Source organism: Ammospiza caudacuta, chromosome 37, assembly GCF_027887145.1.
Source record: "Ammospiza caudacuta isolate bAmmCau1 chromosome 37, bAmmCau1.pri, whole genome shotgun sequence".
Taxonomy (NCBI): Eukaryota; Metazoa; Chordata; class Aves; order Passeriformes; family Passerellidae; genus Ammospiza; species Ammospiza caudacuta.
In genome coordinates this window covers 896818-920155 of record NC_080629.1, presented here as the reverse complement: position 1 = coordinate 920155, position 23338 = coordinate 896818, and the positions used below count along the sequence as shown (strand labels likewise).

General features: G+C 54.1%; 1 protein-coding gene across 1 annotated transcript in view; it reads right to left on the bottom strand.

Annotated features, from left to right (window-relative positions):
- Positions 1–401: 401 nt before the first annotated feature.
- The window catches only part of LOC131570676 (integrin alpha-X-like), a 33594-nt gene continuing 10657 nt past the window's right edge, over positions 402–23338 (bottom strand). The window contains exons 7-30 of the mRNA XM_058823048.1: positions 22909–23054; positions 22299–22452; positions 20616–20766; positions 19877–19950; positions 19104–19260; positions 17909–18048; positions 16947–17132; positions 16190–16393; positions 15089–15219; positions 14116–14267; positions 12530–12678; positions 11827–11958; positions 10665–10738; positions 9504–9645; positions 7868–7966; positions 7192–7271; positions 6207–6284; positions 5977–6058; positions 5755–5862; positions 4716–4778; positions 3753–3866; positions 2771–2863; positions 1832–1942; positions 402–607 (exon numbers count right to left, since the gene is read on the bottom strand). Of these exons, the coding sequence (XP_058679031.1) occupies positions 512–607; positions 1832–1942; positions 2771–2863; positions 3753–3866; positions 4716–4778; positions 5755–5862; positions 5977–6058; positions 6207–6284; positions 7192–7271; positions 7868–7966; positions 9504–9645; positions 10665–10738; positions 11827–11958; positions 12530–12678; positions 14116–14267; positions 15089–15219; positions 16190–16393; positions 16947–17132; positions 17909–18048; positions 19104–19260; positions 19877–19950; positions 20616–20766; positions 22299–22452; positions 22909–23054 (2916 nt within the window). The 3' untranslated portion in view covers positions 402–511. The remainder of the gene's footprint in view (positions 608–1831; positions 1943–2770; positions 2864–3752; positions 3867–4715; positions 4779–5754; positions 5863–5976; positions 6059–6206; positions 6285–7191; positions 7272–7867; positions 7967–9503; positions 9646–10664; positions 10739–11826; positions 11959–12529; positions 12679–14115; positions 14268–15088; positions 15220–16189; positions 16394–16946; positions 17133–17908; positions 18049–19103; positions 19261–19876; positions 19951–20615; positions 20767–22298; positions 22453–22908; positions 23055–23338) is intronic.

Sequence of the window (23338 nt, the reverse complement as noted above, 5' to 3'; positions counted from 1 at the left end):
AAATCCCCAAAAATGCCCAAAATATTTTAAAGTGTTCCCAAATAAATCCCAAATAAAATTCCCAATTAAAATTCCCAAATAAATTCCGAATAAATCCCAAATAAAATTCCCAAATAAATCCCAAAAAATCCCCCAAAAATTCCAAATAAATTAAAAAAAAAATCCGGAATGATTTCAAAATAAATCCCCAAATAAATCCCGAATAAATCCCAAATAAATTAAAAAAAAAAAATCCCAAAGAACATTTTAATAAGCTTCTGAAATTTTAATGCATTTTAATTCCTTTATTATAATCAGCTTTCAATAAAAACTTTAATTATTAGTTGTGGTTTTTAGAGGGGGTTTTTAAACGAAATTTTGATTTTTTTTTTTAACGGATTTTTAAATGAATTTTGAAGGAATTTTGAAGGAATTTTGAAGGAATTTTTATTGAGTTTTTGAAGTGCCTTTTGCGATGAATTTTTAACGATTAGTTTAATGAATTTGTGATTTATTTTTAATGACTTTTGGGTTAATTGGGGCCCTGGGGGTCCCCGGGGGGGTCCCCGGGGGTTTCGGTTTCGTTCCCCTCCAGCATTTCCTTGTAGCGACGCTTGAAGAACCCCACCTGAAAAAATAAAAATAAAAATAAAATTAAAATCAATTACTCAGCCCCAAAAAAACCCCCCAAACCCCCCAAAAATTAAAATAAAAAAGGGGAATTTTGGGGGGCCATTTTGTAGGAATTTTGAGGGATTTTTTAGGGACTTTTGTGGAAATTTTGGGGGGATTTTTGGGGGTTTTTTTGAGGATTTTTTTTGGGGAAATTTTTGATGCATTTTGGGGGAATTTGGGGGATTTTTGGGGGATGGATTTTGGGGGGGATTTTTGATGGATTTTGGGAGGGAAATTTTGGGAGAATTTTGGGGGCAATTCTGGGAGATTTTTTGGGAATTTTTTTGGGGAGAATTTTGGGAGTTATTTGGGGAGAGTTTGGCAAATTTGGGGGAGAATTTTCTTGGGATTTTGTAGAAATTTTTGGGGAATTTGGGGGGATTTTTTTTTGAGGATTTTTTTTGGATGATTTTGGGGGATTTTTAGGGGGATTTTTGGGATGATTTTTGGGAATTTTAGGGATATTTTTAGGGATTTTTTTTTGGAGATTTTTGGGGGGATTTCAGGGAATTTTAGGGATATTTTCAGGGAATTTTTTTGGAGATTTTTGGGGGGATTTTGGGGAATTTTAGGGATATTTTTCTGGGAATTTTAGGGGGATTTTTGGGATGATTTTTGGGAATTTTAGGGATATTTTCAGGGTTTTTTTTTTTGGAGATTTTTGGGGGGATTTCGGGGAATTTTAGGGATGTTTTTCTGGGAATTTTGGGGGGATTTTTAGGAGGATTTTTAGGGGGATTTTTGGGATTGTTTTGAGGAATTTTAGGGATATTTTCAGGGAATTTTTTTGGAGATTTTTGGGGGGATTTCAGGGAATTTTAGGGATGTTTTCCTGGGAATTTTGGGGGGATTTTTAGGAGGATTTTTAGGGGGATTTTTGGGATTGTTTTGAGGAATTTTAGGGACATTTTCAGGGAATTTTGGGTGAATCTCGTGGAGATTTTTGGACGACTTTTAAGGGATTTTTTTTCGAGAGGGCTTTCGGGCGGGTTAACGCAGATTTTGGGGTGAAGTTTTGCGGGAATTTTTGGGGCATTTTATGAGACTTTCGAGGGCAAATTTCGGGGAATTTGTGGGGATTTTGTGGGGATTTTTTGGGGGGGAATCCGAGGGATTTTGGGGCGGCCGGGCGCAGCTTTGGGGCGGGTTTTGGGGTGAAAATTGGGATTTTCCGCACCTTGTGGAGGCCGAGCGCCACCAGGGCCAGCAGGAGGAGCCCCCCCAGCGACGCCCCCAGAATGACGGGGAGGGGGTTCGGGGTCTGCACCCGCTCCAGCTCCGTCCGCACCTGCGCGGGGCAGAGAGCCCCAAATGAACCCGGGACCCCAAAAAATGAACCGGGGACACCAAAAATGGGTCAGGGACCCCAAAAAATGAACCGGGGACCCCAAAAAATGGATCAGGGACCCCCAAAATGGGTCAGGGACCCCAAAAATGGGTCAGAAACCCCAATATTGAACCGGGAACCCCAAAAAATGAACCAGGGACCCTGAAAATGAACCGGGAACCCCAAAAATGGGTCAGAAACTCCAAAAATGAACTGGGAACCCCAAAAATGAACCAGGAACCACAAAAACGGGTCAGAAACCCCAGAAAATGAACCGGGAACCCCGAAAACGGGTCAGGGACCCCAAAAATGCACTGGGAACCCCAAAAATGGGTCAGAAAACCCAAAAAATGAACTGGGAACTCTGACAATGAACCGGGAACCCCAAAAATGGGTCAGGGACCCAAAAAAACGAAGCAGAGACCCCAAAAATGCACTGGGAACCCCAAAAATGGCTCAGAAACCCCAAAAAATGAACCGGGAACCCCAAAAATGAACCGGGAACCCCAAAAATGAACCGGGGACCCCAAAATATTGATCGAAAACCCCAAAAAATTAACCAGGGACCCCAAAAACTGAACCAGGAGCCCCAAAAAATGAATTGGGAACCCCAAAACGGGTCAGGGACCCCAAAAATGGGTCAGGGACCCCAAAAATGAACTGGGAACCCCAAAAATGGGTCAGGAAACCCAAAAATGAACTGGGAACCCCAGAGGTTGGTGAGGAACACCTGTGCCAGGTGTGCCCAGGTGTGCCCAGGTGTGTCTGAGCCCCCCCCCCGTGTCTCACCTGCAGCTCGGTGCCCCCCCAGGTGTTCTGGAACCTTCTCTGGTCGAAGCTCACCCGGGCCGAGCTCTGCAGGTGAACCTTGGGCCAGGGCATCTGCGCAGGTGGGCACAGGTGAGCACAGGTGAGGGCACAGGTGGGCACAGGTGGGCACAGGTGCCACCGGGAGTGTCCAGGTGCGCCCAAGTATGCCCAGGTGTGCCCCGGTGTGTTTTGGGTGTGCCCAGGTGCCCCCCAGGTACCCTCCAGGTGTGCCCAGGTGTGCCCAGGTGTGTCCCTGTGCCCCCAGGTGTGCCCAAGTACCCCCCAAGTGTACCCCAGGTGTGCCCAGGTGTACTTTGGGTATATTTTGGGTGCCCAGGTGTGCCCAGGTGTGCCCAGGTGTGCCAGTCTCACCTGCCGTACCCAGTCCAGGTCCATTTTCCCTCACAGGTGGAACCCCCAGGTGTGTTTGGGTATCTCAGGTGTGCCCAGGTGTGCCCAGGTGTGCCAGTCTCACCTGTCTCACCCATCCCAGCTCCATCTCCCCTTGCAGGTGGAACCCCCAGGTGTGTTTGGGTATCTCAGGTGTGCCCAGGTGTGCCCAGGTGTGCCCAGGTGTGCCAGTCTCACCTGCCGTACCCAGCCCAGCTCCATGTTCCCTCGCAGGTGGAACCCCCAGGTGTGTTTGGGTGTATTTTGGGTACATTTTGTGTGCCCAGGTGTGCCCAGGTGTGCCCAGGTGTGCCAGTCTCACCTGTGTCACCCAGCCCAGCTCCATGTTCCCTCGCAGGTGGAACCCCCAGGTGTGTTTGGGTGTATTTTGGGTACATTTTGGGTGTGTTTGGGTATCTCAGGTGTGCCCAGGTGTGCCCAGGTGTGCCCAGGTGTGCCAGTCTCACCTGCCGTACCCAGCCCAGCTCCATGTTCCCTCGCAGGTGGAACCCCCAGGTGTGTTTGGGTGTATTTTGGGTATCTCAGGTGTGCCCAGGTGTGCCAGTCTCACCTGTGTCACCCAGCCCAGCTCCATGTTCCCTCGCAGGTGGAACCCCCAGGTGCGCGGCGGCTCCAGGGGGGGCAGCGAGCACAGGAACGTCCGGCAGGGGGCGCCGGGGCAGCGCTGGGGGGGAAGCACAGTTTGGGGGAAAAATCACAATTTGGGGAAAAAAATCCGCAATTTTGGGGAAAAAATTCACAATTTTGGGAAAAAAATCGCAATTTTGGGGGAAAAAAAATCACAATTTTGGGGAAAAAATTCACAATTTTGGGAGGGGAGTTTTCCCATTTTTTGTGGTAATTTTCCCAGTTTTCGGGATTTTCCCAGTTTTGGGGATTTTCCCGATTTTCGGGATTTTCCCAGTTTTAGGGATTTTTGGGATTTTCCCGGTTTTTGGGATTTTCCCGGTTTTGGGGATTTTCCCGGTTTTGGGGATTTTCCCGATTTTTGGGATTTCCCCGGTTTTCGGGATTTTCCCGGTTTTCAGGATTTTCCCGGTTTTGGGGATTTTCGGGGTTTTCCTGATTTTGGGATTTTCCCAGTTTTCGGGATTTTTGGGATTTTGCCGGTTTGGGGATTTTCCTGGTTTTTGGGATTTTCGGGATTTTCCCGTTTTTTGGGATTTTCCCAGTTTTCGGGATTTTCCCGGTTTTTGGGATTTTCCCAATTTTGGGATTTTCCCGATTTTGGGGATTTTCCCGGTTTTGGGGATTTTCCCAATTTTGGGATTTTCCCGATTTTGGGGATTTTCCCGGTTTTGGGGATTTTCCCAATTTTGGGATTTTCCCGGTTTTGGGGATTTTCCCAATTTTGGGATTTTCCCGGTTTTGGGATTTCCCCGGTTTTGGGATTTTCCCGATTTTCAGGATTTTCCCGATTTTCGGGATTTTCCTGGTTTTTGGGATTTTGGGGATTTTCCCGATTTTCGGGATTTTCCCGGTTTTGGGGATTTTCCCGGTTTTCCGCACTCACCAGCAGGGGGCGCTCGGGGCCCTCCCCCGGCTCCTCGGGGCCCTCCCGGCACCGCGGCTCCTCCTGGCGCGATTTGGGGCAAATTCAGCAGAGTTCGGGAATTTCGGGAATTTGGGGCATTTTTGGGTTAATTTGGGGGGATTTTGGGGCCATTTTGGGGACATTTTTTGAGCAACTTTGGGGAATTCGGGGACGTTTTGAAGCCTTGTTTCGGGGGTTTTTTTGGGGGCAATTTTAGGCGGTTTTTGGACATTTTTGGGCCATTTTTTGGGGCAATTTGTGAGGATTTTTTGGGACGTTTTTGGGGATAGTTTTGGGGCCGTTTTGGGGCAATTTTTGGGGCCATTTTCGGTGATTTTGGGTCATTTTTTGGGGCATTTTTGGGTCCATTTTGGGTCTATTTTTGGGACATTTTTGGGTCCATTTTGGATCCCTTTTTGGGCCCATTTTCAGCAATTTTGGGTCCATTTTGGGGTGATTTTTGGGTCCATTTTTGGGGGATTTTGGGGTCATTTTTTGGCAATTTTGGGTCCATTTTTGGGTCATTTTTGGGGGATTTTTGCGTCAATTTTTGGGTCATTTTTGGGGCGTTTTTTGGCTCAATTTTTGGTGATTTCTGGGTCCATTTCTGGGTCCATTTTCAGGGATTTTGGGTCCATTTTTGGGGGAGTTTTGGGTCCATTTTTGGGTCCATTTTGGGGTGATTTTTGGGTGATTTTTGGGTCCAATTTTGGGTTCATTTTCAGTGATTTTGGGTCCATTTTTGGGTCCATTTTGGGTCATTTTTGGGTCCATTTTTGGGTCATTTTTGGATCCATTTTTGGGTGATTTTTGGGTCCATTTTGGGTCCATTTTTGGGTCCATTTTGGGGGATATTGGGTCATTTTTGGGCCATTTTTGGATCCATTTTTGGGCGATTTTTGGGCGATTTTTGGGTCCATTTCTGGGTCTGTTTTGGGGGATTTTGGGTGATTTTTGGGTGATTTTTGGGTCCATTTCTGGCTCCGTTTCGGGCGGTTTTGGGTCCGTGCGCCGTTACCTGCTCGGGCGTGACCGCCAGGCTCTCCCAGAGCCGCACCTGGCCCAGGTGTGACGGCACCCGGAAGGTGATGTCGGCCGCGAGGGGGCGGCGCCCCAGCACCTTCACCTGCGGGGGGGGGGGGGGGGGGGAGCGTGCGGTGACGTCACGCCGATGACGTCACGCCGATGACGTCACCGCGGCGATGACGTCACACCGATGACGTCACCCAGGTGCGCTCACCTGGTAGTGGTGGCTGACGGGGGCGGGGGGGGGAGGGGCCCCCCCGGCGGTGACGTTCAGGTAACGCGAGGAGTCGGCGGCGCTGCCCGACAGGTGAGGGACGGGTGACGTCACGCAGGTGAGACGGGTGACGTCACGCAGGTGACGTCCCCCAGGTGACACCCCCAGGTGCGGCCCCCGATGACGTCACACGGGTGTGACACCCCGGGTGCCCCCGCCCCCGGGCTCACCTGTCAATCACCAGGAACACCTGGTACCTGACCGGGATGGTCGCGCTCTGGCTCCGCCCACCCGCGTCGCCATTGGTGCTGAGGGGGGAAAGGGGCGGGGTCAGCTGGGCGGGGTCACCTGGGTGACATCACCTGGGCTCAGCTGTCCCACCTGTGTGACCTCAGCTGTCCCACCTGTCCCCTCACCTGTCCCACATGTATGCCCTCGCCTGTCTCACCTGTTCTCACCTGTGCCACCTGTCCCCCCCGCCTGTCTGTGTGTCACCTGTGCCACCTGTCCCCTCACCTGTCCCTCACCTGTCCCACCTGTGCCCCCCGCCTGTCTGTGTCTCACCTGTCTCACCTGTCCTGTCTCACCCGTCCGTCACTCAGCTGTGTCACCTGTCCCTGTCCCATCTCACCTGTCCGTGTCTCACCTGTGGCTCTGCACTGTCACCTGTCCCCTCACGTGTCCATATCTCACCTGTCTGATCTCACCTGTCCCCTCACCTGTCCCTGTCCCCTCACCTGTCCATATCTCACCTGTCCCCTCTCACCTGTCCCACTTCACGTGTCCCTGTGCCCTCACCTGTCCATGTCCCCTCACGTGTCCATATCTCACCTGTCCATATCTCACCTGTCTGATCTCACCTGTCCCCTCACCTGTCCCTGTCCCCTCACCTGTCCATATCTCACCTGTCCCCTCTCACCTGTCCCACCTCACGTGTCCCTGTCCCCTCACCTGTCCATGTCCCCTCACGTGTCCATATCTCACCTGTCCATATCTCACCTGTCCAATCTCACCTGTCCCCTCACCTGTCCATGTCCCCTCACCTGTCTGATCTCACCTGTCCCACCTCACGTGTCCCTGTACCCCCACCTGTCCATGTCCCCTCACGTGTCCATATCTCACCTGTCCATATCTCACCTGTCCAATCTCACCTGTCCCCTCTCACCTGTCCCACCTGACGTGTCCCTGTGCCCCCGCGTGTCCGTGTCCCCTCACCTGTGGCTCTGCGCCGTCACCTGCAGCGTCTCCCCGAGTTCGGCGTCCGGGGGCACGTCCAGGGTGAGCCGGAAACTCACCTGGGACAGGTGAGGGACAGGTGAGGGACAAACGGGTGACGCAGGTGTGGCACCAGCGACGTCACACAGGTGTGACGCACACTGATGACGTCGCACAGGTGACGGCGACACAGGTGTGACACAGGTGTGACGCTGCTGACGTCACACAGGTGCGACACACAGACCGATGACGTCACACAGGTGTGACACACAGACCGATGACGTCACACAGGTGACAGCGATGACGTCACAGACTCACCTGCGCCCCCGCCCTGAGCACCGGGGGCTGCACCTGGCACAGGTGTGACACATACAGGTGACACAGGTGTGACACACAGACCGATGACGTCACACAGGTGTGACACATACAGGTGACACAGGTGTGACACACAGACCGGTGACGTCACAGACTCACCTGCGCCCCCGCCCTGAGCACCGGGGGCTGCACCTGGCACAGGTGTGACACATACAGGTGACACAGGTGTGACACACAGACCGGTGACGTCACAGACTCACCTGCGCCCCCGCCCTGAGCACCGGGGGCTGCACCTGGCACAGGTGTGACACATACAGGTGACACAGGTGTGACACACAGACCGGTGACGTCACAGACTCACCTGCGCCCCCGCCCTGAGCACCGGGGGCTGCACCTGGCACAGCGAGCGCCGGCCCCGCCCCTCGGGGGGCTCCGAGTGGCAGCGAACGGAACCGCGGGGCTGGGACGGGAAGGGTTAAACTGGGACGGACTGGGATGGACTGGGATGGACTGGGATGGACTGGGATGGACTGGGACGGACTGGGATGGACTGGGGTGAACTGGGATAGACTGGGATAAACTGGGGTAAACTGGGATAAACTGGGATGACTGGGATATACTGGGGTGAACGGGGGGGTACTGGGATAGACTGGGACGGACTGGGATGGACTGGGGTGAACTGGGGTGAACTGGGATAAACTGGGATAGACTGGGATAAACTGGGATAGACTGGGGTGAACTGGGATATACTGGGGTAAACTGGGGTGTACTGGGATATACTGGGGTGTACTGGTTTATACTGGGATATACTGGGGTAAACTGGGTTAAACTGGGATAGACTGGGGTGAACTGGGATAAACTGGGATGTACTGGGGTAAACTGGGGTGAACTGGGGTGAACTGGGGTGAACTGGGATAGATTGGGATGTACTGGTTTATACTGGGATATACTGGGGTAAACTGGGTTAAACTGGGATAAACTGGGGTAAACTGGGATGTACTGGGGTAAACTGGGATAGACTGGGATGGGCTGGGATAGACTGGGGTGAACTGGGATATACTGGGGTAAACTGGGGTGAACTGGGGTAAACTGGGATAAACTGGGATAAACTGGGGTGAACTGGGGTGAACTGGGATAAACTGGGATAGACTGGGATGGACTGGGATAGACTGGGGTGAACTGGGATATACTGGGGTGTACTGGGATAGACTGGGGTGTACTGGGGTAAACTGGGGTAAACTGGGATAAACTGGGGTAAACTGGGATAAACTGGGGTGAACTGGGTTAAACTGGGATATACTGGGGTAAACTGGGGTGAACTGGGATATACTGGGATGTACTGGGGATATTTTGGGGTGTTTCTGGGGTATTTCAGGGCTCTTTTTGGGGATATTTTTGGGCTGTTTTGGGGGTATTTCTGGGGTATTTCAGGGCTATTTTTGGGGATGTTTTTGGGGTGTTTTGGGGGTGTTTCTGGGGATATTTTGGGGTATTTCAGGGCTATTTTTGGGGGTATTTTTGGGGTGTTTTGGGGGTGTTTCTGGGGATATTTTGGGGTATTTCAGGGCTATTTTTGGGGGTATTTTTGGGGTGTTTTGGGGGTGTTTCTGGGGATATTTTGGGGTATTTCTGGGGTATTTTTGGGGGTATTTTTGGGGTGTTTTGGGGGTGTTTCTGGGGATATTTTGGGGTATTTCAGGGCTATTTTTGGGGGTATTTTTGGGGTGTTTTGGGGGTGTTTCTGGGGATATTTTGGGGTATTTCAGGGCTATTTTTGGGGGTATTTTTGGGGTGTTTTGGGGGTGTTTCTGGGGATATTTTGGGGTATTTCTGGGGTATTTTTGGGGGTATTTTTGGGGTGTTTTGGGGGTGTTTCTGGGGATATTTTGGGGTATTTCAGGGCTATTTTTGGGGGTATTTTTGGGGTGTTTTGGGGGTGTTTCTGGGGCTATTTTGGGGTATTTCTGGGGTATTTTTGGGCTGGTTTTTGGGGTTACCTGGAGCATCTGCACCTTCCTGTAGCTGAGCGGGGCCGGGTGCCGCAGGGTGACGCCGGGGCCGAAGGAGCTCTCGCCGCCGTTGGTCACCGTCACCGTCAGCTCCAGCGCGTCCCCCTCCCCCACCAGCAGCACCCCCGGCCTGCGGGCAGGGCGAGGCCGCTCGGCAAAAAAATCCCCAAAAAAACCCCGCAAAAATACCCCCGAAAACATGGAAATTTATCAGAAAATATCCCAAATATTTCCCCAAAATAGCCCCTAAAATACCCCCTCAAAATCCCCAAAAATACCCACAAAATATCCCCAAAATCCCCAAAAATCCCCACAAAATATCCCCAAAATAGCCCCTAAAATACCCCCTCAAAATCCCCAAAAAACCCCACAAAATATCCCCAAAATAGCCCCTAAAATACCCCCTCAAAATCCCCAAAAATGCCCACAAAATATCCCCAAAATCCCCAAAAACCCCCTCAAAATATCCCCAAAATCCCCACAGAATATCCTCTAAAATACCCCAAGAATACAGAAAAATCCCACTAAAGTTCCCCCAAAACCCCCGCAAAATTCCCCTGAAACTGGAAAAAAAATCCCCCCCAAAAATACCAAATAAAAACCCCAAAAAACACCCCAAAAAATCCTCCAAAACTCCTCAGATTTTCTCAATTTTTCCCCTAAATTCCCCCCAAATTTTCCCAAAATCCCCCACAAAAATCCAAATTAAAACCCCAAAACAGCCCCAAAAATCCCCCCAAATCTTCCCAACATCCCCCAATTTTTTCCCAATTTTTTTCCCGAATTTTCCCCAAATCCCCCCAAAAACCAAATTAAAAAATCCCCTAATTTTCCCGAAATCCCCCCCACAAAATCCATAAAAAAACCTCCAAAATCCCTAATTTTTTTCCCAAATTTCCCCCCCAATTTTTCCCCATATTTCCCCCCATATTTTCCCCAAAAACCAAATTTAAAAAAAATCCCCAAAATCCCCCACAAAAATCCAAATAAAACCCTTAAAACTCCCCCAAAATCCCCCCAAAAATTCCCCAATTTTTCCCATTTTTTCCCCAATTTTTTCCCAAATTTTCCCCAACTTTTCCCCAGTTTTTTCCCGATTTTTTCCCAAATTTTTCCCAGTTTTTCCCCAATTTCCCCCAATCCCCTCACCCCGAGAAGCTGAGCTGCAGCTCCAGCAGGTCCTGGCAGGCGTTGTCGGCGCCGCAGTCGTGCTCGAACGGCAGCTGCGGCCATTTGGGGCAAATTGGGGCCATTTTGGGGTTTGGGGGGATTTTTTGGGGGTTTTTTTTGGATTTTGGGGGATTTTTTGGGGTTTTTTTCTGATTTTGGGGGATTTTTTTTGGGGGGGGGAATTTTTTTGTGATTTTGGGGGATTTTTTGGGACTTTTTGGCTGCTGTTTTTGGGGCTATTTGTCACTGTTTTGGGGCTCTTTTGGGGGGCTGTTTTAGGGCATTTTTGGGCTAAATTTGGGACTTATTTTGGGGCGCTGTTTTAGGGCATTTTTGGGCTGTTTTGGGGCTGTTTTTACATTTTCCTCCCCCACCACCCCCAGCACCCCCCAAACCCCCCAATTTTCCCCATTTTTTCCCCATTTTTTCCCCATTTTTCCCCATTTTTCCCCATTTTTCCCCAATTTTCCCAAACCCCCGGATTTTGCCCCGTTTTTGCTGACCGTGGCGGTGACGGCGGTGTCCGAGCTGTGTCCGAGCTGTGGCCGGAGCCCCCCCAAAACCCCAATTTTCCCCGTTTTTTCCCCATTTTTTCCCCGTTTTTTCCCCATTTTTCCCCATTTTCCCCAATTTTCCCCAAACCCCCGGATTTTGCCCCGTTTTTGCTGACCATGGCGGTGACGGCGGTGTCCGAGCTGTGGCCAGAGCCCCCCCAAAACCCCAATTTTCCCCATTTTTTTCCCCAATTTTTTCCCCATTTTTCCCCATTTTTCCTCCATTTTTTCCCCAATTTTCCCCATTTTTTCCCCCCATTTTTTCCCCATTTTTCCCCCATTTTTTCCCCATTTTTTCCCCATTTTTCCCCCATTTTTTCCCCATTTTTTCCCCGTTTATTCCCCATTTTTTCCCCATTTTTCCCCATTTTTCCCCAATTTTCCCAAACCCCCCGATTTTGCCCCGTTTTTCCTGACCGTGACGGTGACCGCAGTGTCCGAGCCGTGTCCGAGCTGTGGCCGGAGCCCCCCCAAAAACCCCAATTTTCCCCATTTTTTCCCCGTTTTTTCCCCAATTTTTCCCCTGTTTTTTCCCCATTTTCCCCAATTTTCCCCAAACCCCCGGATTTTGCCCCGTTTTTGCTGACCGTGGCGGTGACGGCGGTGTCGGAGCCGGGGCCGAGCTGTGGCCGGAGCCCCCCGGCCGCCTCCAGGGGGTCCCCGCGGCCGCCCAGGGTCACCCTGAGGCTCAGCGGGGTCAGCGTGTCCTGGGGGCACCCCTGGGACCCCCGCAAACGCCCCAAAATTAAAAAAAAAGAGCAAAATTTTAAAGTGAAAAAAATCCCGATTTTGGGAGCCTAAAACGAAAAAAAAAAACCAACAAAAAAACCCCAAAAAAACCAAACAAAAAACCCCCAGTTTTCCACCCAAAATTGACTTTTGTTTTTTTTTTCCCCCAAATTTTGCCACGATTTTTTTTCCAATTTTCCCCCCGATTCACCCCCAAATCCCCCCCCAATTTTCCCCCCCCGAATCCTCCCAAATTTTCCCCAGAATCCCCCCAAAATTTTCCCCAACATCTCCCCGTTTTTTATCCTCCCAAAAATCCCCCAAAATCCCCCCAAATTTCCCCTCCCCAAAATTCCCCCCAAATCTCCCCAAAATCCCCCAATTTCCCCCCCCCCAAATTTACCATTTTTCCCAATTTTCGCCCCAAATTTCCCCAATTTTTTCCCCCCAAAATCCCCGGAATTCGCCCCAAAACCCCGATTTTCCCAAAATCCCCGGAATTCGCCCCAAAACCCCGATTTTTTCCCAAAATGCCCGGAATTTTCCCCGAAATTCCCGCACCTTGTAGAAGATCTGGAGGCTCCGGCAGTGCTGCCCCTCCCCCACGCTCAGGCTCCCGTTTTCGGCGTTTTCCGCCCCAAAATCGGCGCGGACGCGCGCGCGCCCGGGGTCCAGCTCGGCCCGGAACCACAGCGAGGCCGAGACGGCGCCTTTGGGGCGAAAAAGCGGCAGTTTGGGAAAAACGGGAAAATTGAGGTTTTCAGGGTGAAAATTTGGGGAAAATCGGGTGAAAATTGGGCGAAAAAATGGCGATTTTGGGCGAAAAGATTCGGGGGTTTTAGGGGGGAAAATTAGGTGAAAAATTGGGAAAAAAACCGGCAATTTTGGGCGAAAAAATTCGGGGGTTTTAGGGGGAAAATACAGGTGAAAAATTGGGCAAAAAATGGCGATTTTGGGCGAAAAAATTCGGGGGTTTTAGGGGGAAAATACAGGTGAAAAATTGGGCAAAAAATGGCGATTTTGGGTGAAAAAATTCGGGGGTTTTAGGGGAAAAATTAGGTGAAAAATTGGGCGAAAAAACGGCGATTTTGGGCGAAAAGATTCGGGGGTTTTAGGGGAAAAATACAGGTGAAAAATTGGGCAAAAAAATGGCGATTTTGGGCGAAAAAATTCAGGGGTTTTAGGGGGAAAATACAGGTGAAAAATTGGGCAAAAAAATGGCGATTTTGGGCGAAAAAATTCAGGGGTTTTAGGGGGAAAATACAGGTGAAAAATTGGGCAAAAAATGGCGATTTTGGGTGAAAAAATTCGGGGGTTTTAGGGGAAAAATTAGGTGAAAAATTGGCGAAAAAACGGCGATTTTGGGCGAAAAGATTCGGGGGTTTTAGGGGGAAAAAATTAGGTGAAAAATTGGGGAGTTTTGGGGGAAAAATATTGGGGAAAATTGGGGGGATTTTGGGGGAAATTTGGGGCGAAAATTGGGATTTTTGGGGATTTTGTGGGGTGGGGATTTTGGGTGAAATTGGGGCAAAATTTGGGATTTTTGGGGGGGGGAATATTGGGAAAAGTTGGGCGAAGATTTGGGGCAAATTCGGGGAAAATTTGGGAGGAACTTTGGGGGGAAGTTTAGGAAATTTAGGGAGAATTTTGGGGGGAAATCCGGAGGATTTTGGGGGGAAAAACGGGAAATTTTTGGGGGGATTTTGCGAGGATTTGGTGAAAAATCGGGGAAATTGGGGATTTTGGGGCAGATCCGGGGTTTTTTTGGGTGGGGGGGTTTGGGGGATTTTTTGGCAATTTGGGTTTTCCAGGTGTGGATTTTGGGGCTCAGGTGAGGAGTTTTGGGGTCCAGGTGAATTTTTGGGGTGAATTTTGGGGTGAGTTTTGGGGATTTCGGGGCTCAGGTGAGTTCAGGTGAATTTTGGGGTGAGTTTTGGGGATTTCAAGTCTCAGGTGAGTTTTGGGGTGAATTTTGGGGATTTCGGGGCTTGGGTGAATTTTGGGGTGACTTTTGGGGATTTCGGGGCTCAGGTGAGTTCAGGTGAGTTCAGGTGAGTTTTGGGGTGAATTTTGGGGTGAGTTTTGGGGATTTCGGGGCTCGGGTGAGTTTTGGGGTGAATTTTGGCGATTTCGGGGCTCGCTCTCACCCAGGCCGTCGCCCGTCTCCTTGGTGACCCGGAAGCAGACGTTGGCCACGCCCAGCGGCTCCCGAAGCTCCGCCCCCTCGGGGCACTCCCGCGCCGGGATCACCTGGGGGTCAAAGGTCACGCGGAGCCGCACCCGCAGCAGCGGCGGCGACCTGGGGGGTCAAAGGTCACGCCTGGGGTCACGCCTGGGGTCACGCCTGGGGTCACCTGAGCAGCCGCACCTGGCCCAGGTGAGGTTCGGGGTGGAGTTTTGGGGAATTTTTGGTTTTTTTTTTTTTAGGTGATTTTGGGTGAATTTCAGGTGGTTTTGGGTCACCTGCACCCACCTGAGCAGCAGCACCTGGCCCAGGTGAGTTTTGGGTATTTTCAGGGGGATTGTGGGATGTTTTTTGGTTATTTTTGGGTAATTTGGGTCACCTGCACCCACCTGAGCAGCAGCACCTGGCCCAGGTGAGTTTCGGGGTGAATTTTTGGGTTATTTTCGGTATTTTTGGGTTATTTTGGTTACCTGTACTCACCTGAGCAGCAGCACCTGGCCCAGGTGAGTTTCGGGGTGAATTTTTGGGTTATTTTCGGTGTTTTTGGGTTATTTTGGTTACCTGTACTCACCTGAGCAGCCGCACCTGGCCCAGGTGCGTTTCGGGGTGAATTTTTGGGTTATTTTCGGTATTTTTGGGTTATTTTGGTTACCTGTACTCACCTGAGCAGCAGCACCTGGCCCAGGTGCGTTTCGGGGTGAATTTTTGGGTTATTTTCAGTATTTTTGGGTCACCTGCACCCACCTGAGCAGCCGCACCTGGCCCAGGTGCGTTTCGGGTATTTTCAGGTGAATTTTTGGGTTATTTTCGGTATTTTTGGGTCACCTTTACCCACCTGAGCAGCAGCACCTGGCCCAGGTGAGTTTTGGTTATTTTCAGGGGGATTTCGGGATTTTTTTGGTTATTTTCGGTATTTTTGGGTCACCTTTACCCACCTGAGCAGCAGCACCTGTCCCCGCGCGCCCACGGCCAGGTCGGGCAGGTGATCCCCGCTCAGGTCCCGCCCCCCGCTCAGCGATTGGCCGAAAAAGCGCGGCTGGGACGGGAACAGGGAGCCGGCGACGCGCTGGGACAGGTGAGACACAGGTGAGACACAGGTGAGACACAGGTGAGACATGGACCGGTGAGACATGGACAGGTGAGACATGGACAGGTGAGACATGGACAGGTGAGACATGGACAGGTGAGACAGGTGAGACATGGACAGGTGGGACACAGGTGAGAGACACAGGTGAGAGACAGGTGAGACACAGGTGAGACACAGGTGAGACATGGACAGGTGAGACATGGACAGGTGAGACATGGACAGGTGAGACATGGACAGGTGAGACAGGTGAGACATGGACAGGTGGGACACAGGTGAGAGACACAGGTGAGAGACAGGTGAGACACAGGTGAGAGACAGGTGAGACATGGACAGGTGAGACAGGTGAGAGAGACAGGTGAGGTCACACAGGTGTGCCCAGGTGTCCCCTCGCCTATCCCAGGTATCCCCAGGTGTGCCCAGGTGTGCCCAGGTATCCCCAGGTACCCCCAGGTGTATCCAGGTGTGCCCAGGTATCCCCAGGTACCCCCAGGTGTATCCCAGGTGTATCCCAGGTATCCCCAGGTGTGCCCAGGTGTATCCCAGGTGTATCCCAGCTACCCCCAGGTGCCCCCAGGTGTGCCCAGGTGTGCCCAGGTGTATCCCAGGTACCCCCAGGTGTGCCCAGGTGTATCCCAGGTGTATCCCAGCTACCCCCAGGTGCCCCCAGGTGTGCCCAGGTGTGCCCAGGTGTATCCCAGGTACCCCCAGGTGTGCCCAGGTATGCCCAGGTATCCCCAGGTACCCCCAGGTGTGCCCAGGTGTATCCCAGGTGTATCCCAGGTGTGCCCAGGTGTGCCCAGGTACCCCCAGGTGCCCCCAGGTGTGCCCAGGTGTATCCCAGGTGTATCCCAGGTGTGCCCAGGTGTATCCGCAGGTACCCCCAGGTGCCCCCAGGTGTATCCCAGGTGTATCCCAGGTGTATCCCAGGCGTGCCCAGGCGTGCCCTCACCTGTGCGTTCCCGTCGATGCCCGCAGGTGTGCTGCTGAACAGGTACACCGCTCCCCGCCCGTCGTCCTCCAGGGGTGCCCCCACGGCCACCTGGGCACACCTGGCCCCGCCCACCTGCGGCAGCTGGGCCAGGCTGGCCCCGAAGCGCCCGAGGGGGTGCCCAGGTGAGCCCCGGAGCGACAGGTGACAGCGCAGGCGGGGCGCCTGGGACAGGTGGGGTTGGACAGGTGAGACAGGTGAGACATGGACAGGTGAGATTGGACAGGTGAGATGGGACAGGTGAGATTGGACAGGTGAGACAGGTGGGACATGGACAGGTGAGGTTGGACAGGTGAGATTGGACAGGTGAGGTCCCACAGGTGGGATAGGACAGGTGACACAGGTGAGATCGACAGGTGGGACAGGGGACACAGGTGAGGGCCAGCTGAGGCCCCCAGGTGTGTCCCAGGTGTGCTCACCTGCCCAGGTGTGCCCCAGGTGTGCGCCCCACCCCCCCAGGTGTGTCAGTCTCACCTGCCCAGGTGTGTCAGTCCCCCCCCCCCCAGGTGTGTCAGTCTCACCTGCCAAGGTGTGTCCCCCCCCCCCCAGGTGTGTCAGTCTCACCCCCCAGGTGTGTTTACCTGCCCAGGTGTGTCCCCCCCCAGGTGTGTCAGTCTCACCTGCCCAGGTGTGTCCCTCTCCCCAGGTGTGTTTACCTGCCCAGGTGTGTCAGTCTCACCCGCCCAGGTGTGTCCCCCCCCAGGTGTGTCAGCCTCACCTGCCCGTGGATCTCGCACAGGTGCACTCGGCCGCCGCTGCCCCCCCCGTAGAACAGGGGCGCCCCCACCAGGAGCCGCACCTGGGGCTCACCTGGGCGGGGCTCACCTGGGCGGGGCTCACCTGGGCGCGGCTCACCTGGGCACGGCTCCAGGGCCAGCAGGGACGCCCCGAAATAGGAGCCCACCTGGGGAGAGAGAGAGAGACAGGTGGGACACCAGGTGAGACCCCACAGGTGGGACAGGTGAGACACCAGGTGGGACAGGTGAGACCCCACAGGTGGGACAGGTGAGACCCCACAGGTGGGACAGGTGAGACACCAGGTGGGACAGGTGAGACCCCACAGGTGAGATCCCCGCTGACGCAGGTGGGACAGGCGAGAACCTCCAGGTCCCCCCTTACCTGTCCCAGCTGTCCCCACCTGTCTCAGGTGAGAATCCCCATCCAGGTGACGTCACCGGTCCTTGCGTGACCTCACCTGTCCCAGGCGTGTCACACCCTCACCTGTCCCAGGTGTGTTTCCCTCACCTGTTCCCAGGTGTGCCACGCCCTCACCTGTGTGCCCGTGGCGCGTCCCAGCACCCTCCAGGTGTGTTTCCCTCACCTGTTCCCAGGTGTGCCACGCCCTCACCTGTTCCCAGGTGTGCCACGCCCTCACCTGTGTGACCGTGGCGTGTCCCAGCACCCTCCAGGTGTGTTTCCCTCACCTGTCCCAGGTGTGTTTCCCTCACCTGTCCCAGGTGTGCCACGCCCTCACCTGTGTGCCCGTGGCGCGTCCCAGCACCCTCCAGGTGTGTTTCCCTCACCTGTCCCAGGTGTGCCACACCCTCACCTGTGTCCCCAGGTGTGTCACACCCTCACCTGTCCCAGGCGTGTCACACCCTCACCTGTCCCAGGTGTGTTTCCCTCACCTGTTCCCAGGTGTGTTTCCCTCACCTGTTCCCAGGTGTGCCACGCCCTCACCTGTGTGCCCGTGGCGCGTCCCAGCACCCTCCAGGTGTGTCCCTTCTCCAGCACCGTCACCTGGCCCAGGTGTCCCCACCTGGGCGCTCCCAGGGCCAGGCCCCAGGTGTGCCCCAGGCTCAGGGGCGCGGCCGCGTACCCTGCGCAGGTGGCACAGGTGAGCGGGGGTTGGGGGGGGCGGGGACTTTTGGGGGGATTTGGGGGATTTTCAGGTGAATTTGGGGGATTTTCAGGTGAATTTTGGGGATTTTCAGGTGAATTTGGGGGATTTTCAGGTGAAATTTTTGGGATTTTTTTGGCGTAAATTTGGGGATTTTTAGGTGAATTTTGGAGGATTTTCAGGTAAATTTTGGGGATTTTTCAGATAAATTTGGGGTGATTTTCAGGTGAATTTGGGGGATTTTTAGGTGAATTTTGAGGGATTTTCAGGTGAAATTTTTGGGATTTTTTTGGCGTAAATTTGGGGATTTTTAGGTGAATTTTGGAGGATTTTCAGGTAAATTTTGAGGATTTTTTGGGGGGTGATTTTGGGGAATTTTCAGGTGAATTTTTTTGGGAATTTTCAGGTAAATTTTTGGGGGAATTTCAGGTGAATTTTGAGGATTTTCAGGTGAATTTGGGGGGATTTTCAGGTGAGTTTTGGGGGAATTTTCAGGTGAATTTTGAGGGATTTTCAGGTGAATTTTTGGGAGATTTTCAGGTGAATTTTTGGGAGATTTTCAGGTGAATTTTTGGGGAATTTTCAGATAAATTTTGAGGATTTTCAGGTAAATTTTGAGGCTTTTCAGGTAAATTTTGAGGATTTTCGGGTGAATTTTGGGGAATTTTCAGGTGAATTTTGAGGATTTTCAGGTGAATTTTGGGATTTTTTTGGGGGTGATTTTGAGGATTTTCAGGTGAATTTGGGGGATTTTCAGGTGAATTTTGAGGATTTTCAGGTGAATTTTGGGATTTTTTTGGGGGTAATTTTGAGGATTTTCAGGTGAATTTGGGGGATTTTCAGGTGAATTTTGGGGGATTTTCAGGTGAATTTTGAGGATTTTTTTGGGGTAAATTTTGGGGGATTTTTAAGGTAAAATTTGGGGATTTTCAGGTGAATTTTTTGGGATTTTTTTGGGGTAAGTTTTGGGGATTTTTGAGGTGAAATTTGGGGGCATTTTCAGGTGAATTTTACCTGTGCGGGTGCTCCCCTTACCCAGGTAAGCGTCCCTGGCCTCCTCCAGGTGTGCCCCAGGTGTGCCCGGGCTGGGGGCGGAGCCGTTGAGGAACTCGGGCGTGGCCCCGCCCCCGCTGTAGACGAACGCTCCTCCCGACCAATCAAAAGCTCCGACGGCGCCCAGGACGGGGCCGGCCTGGGGAGGGGTCAGGGGTCAGCCGGGGGTCAATCAGGGGTCGGTCACTCAGTGGTCACTCAGTGGTCAGTGGTCACTCAGTGGTCACTCAGCGGTCACTCAGTGGTCAGTTGGTCACTCAGTGGTCACTCTGGGTCACTCAGTGGTCAGCGGTCACTCAGTGGTCACTCAGTGGTCACTCAGCGGTCACTCAGTGGTCAGTTGGTCACTCAGTGGTCAGTTGGTCAGTTGGTCACTCAGGGTCACTCAGGGTCACTCAGCGGTCACTCAGTGGCCAGTTGGTCACTCAGTGGTCAGTTGGTCAGTTGGTCACTCAGGGTCACTCAGGGTCACTCAGCGGTCACTCAGTGGTCAGTTGGTCAGTTGGTCACTCAGGGTCACTCAGGGTCACTCAGCGGTCACTCAGTGGTCAGTTGGTCAGTTGGTCACTCAGTGGTCAGTGGTCACTCAGCGGTCACTCAGTGGTCACTCAGTGGTCGGTTGGTCACTCAGGGTCACTCAGGGTCACTCAGTGGTCACTCAGTGGTCACTCAGTGGTCACTCAGCGGTCACTCAGTGGTCAGTTGGTCACTCAGTGGTCAGTTGGTCAGTGGTCAGTTGGTCAGTGGTCACTCACCGGGCTCAGGGTCGCGCTCATCCCGGCCTGCGCCATCTCCAGCTGGAAGGACGAGCTGTTGGACGGGTGCGTGCCTGGCCAGGTGAGGGACAGGTGTGCCCAGGTGTGCCCAGGTGTGCCCAGGTACCCCCCAGGTACCCCCACGTGTGCCCAGGTGTGTAAAAAACATCCCCAGGTGTGCCCAGGTGAGTGCCCAGAAGCCCCCAGGTGTGCCCAGGTGTATCCCAGCTGTCCCCAGGTGCCCCCAGGTGTGCCCAGGTGTATCTCAGGTGTGCCCAGGTGTGCCCAGGTGTATCCCAGGTGTGCCCAGGTGTATCCCAGCTGTCCCCAGGTGCCCCCAGGTGTGCCCAGGTGTATCTCAGGTGTGCCCAGGTGTATCCCAGGTGCCCCCAGGTGTGCCCAGGTGTGCCCAGGTGTATCCCAGGTGTGCCCAGGTGTATCTCAGGTGTGCCCAGGTGAGCCCAGGTGTATCCCAGCTGTCCCCAGGTGCCCCCAGGTGTGCCCAGGTGTATCTCAGGTGTGCCCAGGTGCCCCCAGGTGTATCCCAGCTGTCCCCAGGTGTGCCCAGGTGTGCCCAGGTGTATCTCAGGTGTGCCCAGGTGTATCCCAGGTGCCCCCAGGTGTGCCCAGGTGTATCCCAGGTGTATCCCAGGTGTGTCCCAGGTGCGCCCAGGTGTGCTCCAGGTGTGCCCAGGTGTATCTCCAGTGTGCCCAGGTGTGCCCAGGTGTGCCCAGGTACCCTCGATGGCGAAGATCTTCTCCTGGAGCTGGCTCTGGATGCCGGCCAGCGCCGAGAAGTTGTCCACGCGGAACAGGTGATCCTGGGCGGGGCTGGACGCGATCACCTGCAGCTCCTGGCGCGCCCTGGGGATCTCGAAGGCGCCGCCCACCTGCCCAGGTGAGACGCGGAGACGGGTGAGGCGGGCACGGCCGCGGATGCGCAGGTGGGGTGGGACGGGTGAGACAGAACAGGTGAGATGGAACAGGTGGGGTGGGACGGGTGAGATGGAACAGGCGGGCACGGACAGGTGAGGTGGAGATGGATGGACAGGTGGAACAGGTGAGGTAGACATGGACAGGTGGATGTGGATGGACGGGTGGGACAGGTGAGGTGGACATGGACAGGTGAGATGGACATGGATGGACATGGACAGGTGGATGTGGATGGACAGGTGAGGTGGATATGGATGGACAGGTGGGATGGAGATGGATGGACATGGACAGGTGGACGTGGATGGACGGGTGGGACAGGTGAGGTGGACATGGACAGGTGGGATGGACATGGATGGACAGGTGGGATGGAGATGGATGGACATGGACAGGTGAGATGGATGGAGATGGATGGACGTGGACAGGTGGACGTGGATGGACAGGTGGGACAGGTGAGGTGGACATGGACAGGTGGGGTGGAGATGGATGGACAGGTGGGATGGAGATGGACAGGTGGGATGGAGATGGATGGACAGGTGGGATGGACATGGACAGGTGGGACAGGTGAGATGGAACGGGCGGGCACGGACAGGTGAGGTGGACACGGACAGGTGAGATGGATGGAGATGGATGGACATGGACAGGTGGACATGGATGGACAGGTGGAACAGGTGAGGTGGACATGGACAGGTGGGATGGAGATCGATGGACAGGTGGGATGGAGATGGATGGACAGGTGAGGTGGACATGGATGGGCAGGTGAGGTGGAGACGGATGGACAGGTGGGATGGACATGGATGGACATGGACAGGTGGACATGGATGGGCAGGTGGGACAGGTGAGGTGGACACGGACAGGTGAGATGGATGGACATGGATGGACAACTGGACATGGTGGACATGGATGGATGGACAGCTGGACATGGTGGACACAGACAAACAGGTGGACACGGATGGACAAGTGGACACGGTGGACACGGATGGACAGGAGAGATGGAGATGGACACAGCGGACATGGATGGACAGATGGACATGGATGGACAGCTGGACATGGATGGATGGACAGCTGGACACGGCGGACACAGACAAACAGGAGAGATGGACACGGACGGACAGCTGGACATGGATGGATGGACATGGTGGACACGGATGGACAGGAGAGATGGAGATGGACACAGCTGGACATGGATGGATGGACAGATGGACATGGTGGACACAGACAAACAGGAGAGATGGACGTGGACGGGCAGATGGACATGGTGGACACGGACGGGCAGATGGACATGGTGGACGCGGCCGGACAGCCGGACATGGTGGACGCGGCCGGACAGCCGGACACGGCCGGACAGCCGGACACGGCCGGACAGCCGGACACGGATGGACAGATGGACATGGACACGGCCGGACAGCCGGACACGGCCGGACAGATGGACATGGTGGACGCGGCCGGACAGCCGGACACGGCCGGACAGCCGGACGCCGTCGGCGCTGACCCCGATGGCGTAGCGAGTGACCGCCATGGCGTCGGCCTCGGCGATGACCGCCGGGTAGTCCAAGGGGTCATCGAACTTCTCGCCGTCGGTCACCACGATCAGGATGCGCCGGGCGTCCGGCCGGGCCCCGCGGCCGGGCCTGAACATCCGCCTCCTGGGGTCAAAGGTCAGCGGTCAGCGCGGCCGCAGGGCAGCGGTCAGCAAGGCCGGAGGTTCAGTGGTCAGCAAGGCCGGAGGTTCAGTGGTCAGCAAGGCCGGAGGGCAGCGGTCAGTGCGGCCGCAGGGCAGCGGTCAGCAAGCACGGAGGTTCAGTGGTCAGCAAGGCCGGACATGGCGGGGGAGTGGTCAGCGGTCAGTGTGGCCGGACACGGCCAAGGGAATGGTCAGTGGTCAGCAGGGGCTTGGATACAGCCAGGGGTCAGCGGTCAGTGGGGCTGGACATGGCTGGGGTCAGCGGTCAGTGGTCAGCGGGGTCAGCAGTCAGTGGTCAGTGGTGTCAATGCTCAGTGGTCAGTGGTCAGCAGGGTCAGCGGTCAGTGGTCAGCGGGGTCAGTGGTCAGTGGTCAGCGGGGTCAGTGCTCAGCGGGGTCAGCGGTCAGCGGTCACTCACAGGACGTGCCGGATTCCCGTGGCCGTGCGGGTGCTGCTGGACAGTTGCCGGACGTCGTCCAGGAGCCGCCAGGGGTCCGGAACCTTCCGGAACTCGTTGAAGTCAAAGTGGTCTTGGACCGTGTGCGAGAACTGCGTGAGGGAGAACTGGACAGACGGACAGCGAGTGACCACCCCAGCGGTCACTCTGCCCTTCAACCTTGTGTGAGAACTGCGTGAGGGAGAACTGGACAGACGGACAGCGAGTGACCACCCCAGCGGTCACTCCGGCCTCTGATCTCACCCGAGAACTGAGGGAGAACTGGACAGACGGACAGCGAGTGACCACCCCAGCGGTCACTTCGGACACGCCCCGGCCACCGGCGGTCATCGTTCCATGAGCAGGGGCAGCGGGCAGCGGTCAGTGGCCGCGCAGGTGAGTGACCCAAGAT